Source organism: Quercus suber, unplaced genomic scaffold (assembly GCF_002906115.3).
Source record: "Quercus suber isolate HL8 unplaced genomic scaffold, Cork oak 2.0 scaffold_366, whole genome shotgun sequence".
NCBI classification, from domain to species: domain Eukaryota; kingdom Viridiplantae; phylum Streptophyta; class Magnoliopsida; order Fagales; family Fagaceae; genus Quercus; species Quercus suber.
Window position 1 is genome coordinate 467,973 of NW_027069818.1, and position 8,220 is coordinate 476,192.

The 8,220-nt window shown below is 32.9% G+C and overlaps 1 protein-coding gene across 1 annotated transcript; it reads left to right on the plus strand.

Annotated features, from left to right (window-relative positions):
• Positions 1–5,850: 5,850 nt before the first annotated feature.
• On the plus strand, positions 5,851–8,220 carry LOC112039306 (TNF receptor-associated factor homolog 1b). Its single transcript, XM_024072166.2, has 6 exons — positions 5,851–5,919; positions 6,488–6,617; positions 6,761–6,930; positions 7,164–7,455; positions 7,705–7,871; positions 8,000–8,220. Exons 1-6 carry the CDS (start codon positions 5,886–5,888, stop codon positions 8,155–8,157), a joined length of 951 nt encoding a protein of 316 aa, XP_023927934.1. The 5' UTR covers positions 5,851–5,885; the 3' UTR covers positions 8,158–8,220.

Genomic DNA, 8,220 nt, shown 5'->3' on the forward strand with positions numbered 1-8,220 from the left:
GTAGCATTTTTTCAAACTTAACTTTATCAAAATCAAGTTTAAAGTAGAACTCGATTTCTATAAAGTCGAGTTTTATACAATTTAGTGATATATGGCAAACTTGGAATTTGATTTTCTCAAACTCAAGTTCTATGTTCTATTGAATTGCATAGGACTCGACTTTAGCAAAATTGAGTTCCATGCTGAAACTCAATATTTAGAAAATTAAGTTTCAAAAAGAGGCGACATAACTAAATAAATTGCGAAAGAGGCTTTGTAACAAAGTAATATTCAAAAACAGAATATATATTTAGCAAAAAATGACCAAAAGAAAATAATGCAAAAGAGTTAAATGATTGGCTTCTTTACGAGATTGCAAATAAAATATATGTTTTTTTTTTTTTTTGGTAGTTCATTTATAAGACATTTTGATTTTTTTGGACTGAATCAGAATACTGTGATTTTCATTGGATTTTAAAAGAGATTGAGGAGTTCAATTTTTTATATACTCATCTTAAAGAAACATTTATAAGGATTTTTTCATAACCTGATGTACTAATTTGCCATGGTGATAATAGGAGATGTCTTCTTTTTTCACAACAAAGTTTGTATGCTGTAGTTGCCAGGAATTTCTCTGGTGAGATTCTGTTCGTTTGGGGCTCTGGTTATCATCTCTGTGCACCATCTCAAGCAGAGGCAGCAGCCACTCTGTGGGCGGTCCACCTTGCAATACAAGAACATTGGAAGTCTGTCATTATTGAAGGGGATGCACAAGTGTGTTTCAATGCTCTATCATCACCTGACTTCACTCCTGACTGGAGCATTAGCACCACTGTTAGTAACATTAATAGTTTGCTGCCTTGTTTTATTTCTTGCAAATTTAGATGGGTTAGGAGGAACTGCAATTCAGCAGCACATGCAGCTGCTAGATTAGCACTCGATTCCCCCCATCCGTTTTGTTTCAATAAAAGTAATCTTCCCCGTTCTCTTGAGTTAGTTTGTAAGGGGGATTACTCACCGTGTACTTAGTTTGTTTAATGTCATTGAAGCTTAGCAAAAAAAAAAAAAAAAGTTTGAATGCCGTAATGCACATGCACAAAACGAAAGAGGCTTTTCCATATTCCTTAAGGTGTCCAAACAACCCCATCATATGATCATCTCATTTTACATATATGATTGGCAATATTATATATATATTTTAGCTCTTACCTCCTATGTTTGTGAACACAATTGGCAGACATTTCAAGATCTACTTCAGAATTCAGATGCACCAACAATGCACTACACAGTCAAAATAAAATCATTTTCATTACTTGCAAAGAATTCAATGGAAAGATATGAAACGGGGGAATTTGAATCTGGAGGTTACAAGTGGTACATTTTTTTTTTCCTCTGTTAATTTATTCTGTAGCAAGCCATAGCTACCTTTTGATATGGGCACGGCCTCTCATTATCACTATCTTCATGTAATCGTTAAAATGCATCAACCAATTAAGGATTTTGTTACAGGAAATTGGTTATCTACCCCAATAGAAACAAGAACAACAATGTAGACGAGCACATGTCTCTCTACTTGGCAATTGAAGCAGCAGATTTACGCCCTCCTGGTTGGGAAGTGCAAGCAATTTTCCTGATTTTTCTTGCATGATCAGATCAGGGACAACTACCTGACTATTGAAGGTATTCCACTCCTTGTATACTCAGTAAATCTGAGGACGTAACCATTTTTTTTAATAACTTTTTTTTTTCATAATTATTGACATGACTTTATAACAACAACAATAACAAAGACATGGTTCAAAATATTTTGGGGTCGGCTATAAATCCTCAACAAACTAGTTGTCGCTTGTATTCTTTTCCTTTATTTTTTCTATCTGAAGTTATATTTTTTGTCATTTCCTTAATTGACATATCTTTTTTAGTCATACTTTTTTTTTTAATTATGTTTTTACTACTTTTTTTAATTGTGTCATTATGTTTTTTTTTTTAATGTTATTTTGGTTTTTCTCCTACTATTTTTTGCTCTCTTAGCTTGAATAAACTTTTACTTTTAGCCCATACAACCCCCTTTTTTTTTAATGGTTGTATGTGGTTAACTCTCTAAATCAAACCTCAACTTTAACTTTTTTCCTGGGAGCTAATGAAGCGTTTATGTATTCTTGTCCAGTTAACACATCTTCAATGTCTCAGTTTAATGATATTATCGAAGTGTATAAAATTTTCAGTTTTTTCGTCAACATTAAATGACAAATTATTTATTCTTTTTGTAAATTTGTTTTCCTTGATCACAATAAAATCTCAAACGTCTGTCTTATGCATATGCAAAGCATTTGCTCTTTGCTAATTATTTTTGTCACATTGTATTTCCTATAGATACCAAAAAAAAGGAAAGGCTCTTTCGTGGAATAAAGCTTGAGTGGGGCTATGATAAAGTCATTCCTCTCAAAAATTTTAATGATGCCAGCAATGGATATCTTGTTGATGACACGTGTGTGTTTGGAGCTGAGGTCTTTGTTAGTAAGCAAAGAAGCATGGACAAAGAAGAGTGTCTAGCACTAATAAAGGATTCCATTACAAAAAAGTCCGTCATTAGATTCGAGAACTACTCTAAGTTGACCGTTGAATCTCATTACTCAGCGCCATTCAATGTTGGAAATCATAAATGGTACTTATTTATGAATTATGATCAGCTTTCTTAGCTTTTCCCTACCCCTTAAGTGTTTGTCACTGTGTGCGCAATAAATATCTTATACATCAGACATAAATTATGCCTGTACTCACATCCTGTGATAGAAATGCTATATGTGCTGATAATTGTCAATATATACGCATGAGATACCACAGGCTATATGTTGATAATACACCATTCATGCGGATTGTTGCAGGAAGATACGTATCTGTCCCATTGGAGAAGGCATTGGAATGGGTATCTATAATTCTCTGTATTTGGCTCTGGCTGATCCAAAAAGCCTTCTTCCTAGTATGAAAATTTTTGCGGACTTCATGTTGCGCATCCTGGAAAATTGTTTTTCTGCATAATTTTCCAATTCAGCCCAAGCCCGTTTGACGTGTAGAGTTTTATGTTTTGTCTTAAGTATAAAAAGAAAAACCCTAGCCACGTTTTGAGGTTGCTCTTTATGCTGTGTGTACAAATCTTTTGTGAGATCTAGAGATGTTTGCCTTTACACATACTTAGGGTTATCAAGAATCAAGACTCTGTCAAGAACTTGGTGATCGTTTCAGTTACTAATTCAAGAGCTTAAAGATACACAAGCGGGAGTGCTTGTACTTGCTGGGAATCCAAGAAAGAAGTAGTCTGTGGACTCGGAGCTGTCACGTGGTCATGATAGTAAGTTTCCTACTCGATGTAGCAATAGAATGTTAGTGATCTAAGTCGCTATTGTGTAAACTTCAATTGTTTCATAGTGGATCTGTTTTACCTTGAGGATAGTTAGGTTAAATCCTCCCTAAGTTTTTTATTGGTTTGGTTTTCCTGGGTTATCATATCGTTGTGTTATTTATTTTCCGCATTGTTCAATGATATGATTTATATTTGTTAACCTAGACTTGCATAATTTGACTGAGTAATCACTTGACTAATTAACTAGGTTAATCTGGTTGTGTTTTAAGGGGTTTAAAAACAAACAATATTATGTCTATATGAATGATTGGGTTGCAGGAACTATGTGCATCAACCCAATTCCTAAATTTCCTTCACATACTGACCATATGACACGATAGAGTTGCCAATAAGCTCTAATTTAATTATCATCTCTTCTTCTTTTAACTTATCAAAACTCAAAAGTAATAAAAAGAGGAAAAGAGGAAACGTGCAAGGGTGAAAGACAGCAGTAGTGCAAGTATATCTAGCCACCACCATCATCTGCCCGATTTAAGTAATTTGGAATAATGCAATATGCAAACATGCATAAACAATCTCATTTCTTGATATTTAGAACTTTTCAATGTTTACTGAAAAAGTATTCATAAGATAAGTCAACAACTTGAACGGGATAAGAAAATTAAAAGAATCAACAAAACCTGATATAGGGATCATATTTTTCTTTTTAGAAACAAAAAAGGGGTGCAATGCAACACGAGGACCTCCCAAGAGGTCGTCACCCATCCTAATATTAATGATTCTCAAATATTTAGAAGTGTGATAAGCTTGGATAAAATATACATAAGCGCAATACTTTGTACTTTGTGATATAAAATATGAACAAACTAGCCTTCCTTAAGTTTAAAACTTGCAAGGCACAAACCGGCCACAGCATGCTCTCAGGTATAGTATTGTTATAGATATCAATTTTCAAATTCAATGTATGGATACTTATCGTACTCGTACTATTATAATGCAATATTTGTATTGCACATTCTAACTTGTTCACTAAGAAAAGAGGAATTGAAATCTTATAAATAAATAATGTTGTAAAGAATACGTTGGCTTTAGTACAAGGCCTCTCCCCTCTAGAAAGAGGGAAAAAGTCATAGAATTGAGCATGAAACAAAAAGTGGGGGAAAAAAAAAAGGTATTTTCGCTTGCGAGTAGTACAAGGAGAGAGAGAGAATAAAGTTTGGGTTTTTTCAATAACATTTTTTCTAAGCACAAAAATCAAGGAGAATTTGTAAGGTTTTGATTAATGTTGCAAAGTGAAGAAAAGAAAACTGAGTGAGTGCAGTGTATGAGAAGAAGAAAAGTTAGATGGGGGGAGCAACCAATAGTGTGCCGCTTAAAGCAAAGAGAAAAATTGTTTTGTTTTGTGTTCTTAAAAGTTAAAATGTAAGTTTTCTAATTTATACCAGCTATAAATTTTGAGACTGGTAGTAAATATAATTTTTGGACCAAGAAAAATTAAGATTAAATTCTGAGTTTGGTATTAAGTAAAATTTTTGTACCAAGAAAACATAAGATTCACTCGCAAAATGCAAATAATTTTAGTTACACTAGTAACATCAATAAAGAAAAATCAAATCTTATAGGTTAAGCCACAAGCAACTTATATCTTTCGATTCCAAATAATATTATAAATTTTAGGAAAAAATGCAAATTGTACTCTCTAAGTTAAATTGAAATTTGTTTAAGGCTTTAAACTTTACTTTCGTTCAATTTGACCTTTAAGTTTCAAATTTATTCAATTTAGGCATTCCATCTAATTCCATTAAAATTTTGATGTTAAAAAAAAAAAAAATTAAGGAATTATGTTTTTTTAAAATTTTTTTAAGTTAATTTTTTAAATTTTTTTCATGTGAGAAATTTTATTTATTTTTTCAAAAAATGTTTCTTATTATTTAATTTCATTTTTAACAGAAATTTTTTCAATAAAATTGGACGGAAAACTTAAATTGAATAAATTGAAACTTAAATGGCTTAATTGAACGAAAGAAAGTTAGAGACATAAAATGAATTTAAGCCAAATTCAAACGGTGCAATTTGCATTTTATCCTAAATTTTACCATAAATTGATGATGTGAAGCATGATGTTTTGACTTTAAAAAAAAAAATCCAAGTCTTTCCCTTAAAAATAAAAATAAAAATAAAAATGTGATACTAATCACAGCATAAAAATGAACAAATAAGGTTAACGACATGTAGTTGTTAAGATGGTGAACGACAAGCGTTTGGCTGTATGTGACGTGGGGAAATGGACAGCTCGAAATATATATATATATATATATATATATTAAATATATAGAATGCGTGCTCCTATGTTATGTTATGTACGTTCTTTTGTTTAAAATCTGAAGTTCACACCTACAAGCAGAGAATGGATGCTAATTCCTTGGAAACTTTTTCAGCTAGGAATAATAGCTTCTCTCTCTCTCTCTCTCTCTGCCTTTATAAGAAAACAATCCAATCTTATTGTTGTCACGGGTATCTACACAGCTCTCTGGTCAATTTCATTATGATGGCCAATCTTATCTTCGATAACCAAGATGGTATACCATATATATCTTTCTATTCTTATGTGTTTGTGTCTATATATGTACATATCTAGAAAGTATTATTTGCATAAATGAGATTCTTTGACTAGTTAAATTACTCCTTTATGCAATTACTTAGCTCCTTTATCCAATTGCCACCATATCAGTTAAGGACACTATAAAATAATGCAAACTGGGGGAGTTAAATTGTCTCATTTATGAGGTTCCAAGTAAAATACATGTTTCTTAATTTTTCATAGTTCATTTCTGAGACAACTTGATGTCATTGGATTGAATCAGTACTCTACTGTGATTTTCATTGGATTTGAAAAATGATCGTGGAGTTCAATTCTTATATACTCTTCTTAAAGAAACATTTTAAAGGATTTTTTTATTATAACTTGATGTACTAATTTGCCATGGTGGTAATTAGGTGATGTCTTCTTATTTCACAATAAAATTTGAATGTTGTAATGCACATGCACAAACACAAGAGGCTTTTACATATTCCTTAAAATGTCCAAACAACCCAATCTTATGATCATCTCATTTTACCTCCTATGTTTGTGAACACAATTTGCAGACATTTCAAGATCTATTTCAGATGCACCACCAACTCATTACACAGTCAAAATACAATCATTGTCATTACTTGCAAAGAATTCAATAGAAAGATATGAAACGGGGGCATTTGAATCTGGAGGTTACAAGTGGTAAATTTTCTTTTTCCTTGTAAATTAAATCTAAAGCAAGCCATAGCTCTAGCTTTTGAGTTTTGATAGGGGCACGACCTTTCATTATCAGTATTTACATGTAATCGTTTGAATGTATCAATCAATTAAAGATGTGCTTACAGGAAATTGGTAATCTACCCCAATGGAAACAAGATTAAGAATGCAAATGAGCATGTCTCTCTCTACTTGGCAATTGAAGCCGCAGATTCACTCCCTCCTGGTTGGGAAGTGCATGCAGTTTTTCGGTTTTTCTTGCTTGATCAGACCAGGGACAACTACCTGATTATTCAAGGTATTCCAGTCTTTACTCTTAACCGACACACTTTTGTTTACTATAATATTATTGAAATTATTGTAGCGTATCAAATTTTAAGTTTTATTTTTCCTACATTAAATGGCAAAATATTTTTTCATTTTGTAAATTTGTTTTCCTTAATCATTATAAACTCTCAACGCCTAACACATGCAATTTTAAAGTATTTGCTATTTGCCAATTTTATTTTTGTTACATTGTATTGCCTATAGATACCACAAAAAAGGAAAAGCGCTTTCGTGGAATGAAGCTTGAATGGGGATTGGATAAAGCCATTTCTATTAAAGCTTTTAATGATGTTAGTAATGGATTTCTTGTTGATGACACGTGTGTGTTTGGGGCTGAGGTCTTTGTCTGTAAGGAAAGAAGCACGGGCAAAGGAGAGTGTGTATCTCTAATAAAGGACGCCATTGCAAACAAGTATGTTTGGAAAATTGAGAACTACTCTAAGTTGAACGCAGAAAGTTATGACTCAAAGCCATTCAATGCTGGAGATCAAAAATGGTATTTATGATTAGCCTTCCTGGTTTTTTTTACTGTGTGCACGGGAAAAAATAATTATCTCATGCATTTGATATGTGCTTTCCTCTCATAGCGTGTAGGTCTTTGTTGTGTCATATTCACACATTGTGAGCCTACCTGACTATTAGAGGGATGATGCATTTATCATATGTATACACCATGTACATGAGATACTTTCTTGTATCTGGAGAGATGAGGGAGGAATTATAGTTCAAGTGCTGGTTTTTGCAGGAAGATACGTCTCTATCCCAGTGGAAAAGGCATAGGAATGGGCAGCCATGTATCTCTGTATTTGGCTCTGGCTGATCCAACAAGCCTTCCTCCTGGTTTGAAAATATTTGCGGAATTCACATTGCGTATGCTAGACCAAATACATAGCAGGCATCATTATGGCAAAGGTAAATGCCAGCTTTTGTCATTTTATCAATTGTTTGGTTTATTTATTTATTATTATTTTTTTTTTTTAATGAGGATATGATAGGGCCACAACCATAAATTAGATATGATCTTTCTTTTAATCTTGCAGTTAGCCGCTGGTTCAGTGCCTCAAGCCAGGAGCAGGGTTGGTCAAGATTCATCTCAATCGGTTATATGAATCTGACGAACATGGGTTATCTGATGAAGGACGCTTGCTTGGTGGAAGCAGAGGTCACTGTTCATGCAGTGGTTAATGCACTGTCCTGAGTTTGTTGTACAAAATCATGTGTAAATATGAACTTTATTTTCATTAAAGAAATTCTTTGACTT

Coding starts and splice junctions, on each gene's coding strand:
- LOC112039306 (XM_024072166.2), top strand. CDS start 5,886: ATGATGGCCAATCTTATCTTCGATAACCAAGATG. Junction 6,618..6,760: donor GAATCTGGAGGTTACAAGTG/GTAAATTTTCTT, acceptor ATGTGCTTACAG/GAAATTGGTAATCTACCCCA. Junction 7,872..7,999: donor CAGGCATCATTATGGCAAAG/GTAAATGCCAGC, acceptor TTAATCTTGCAG/TTAGCCGCTGGTTCAGTGCC.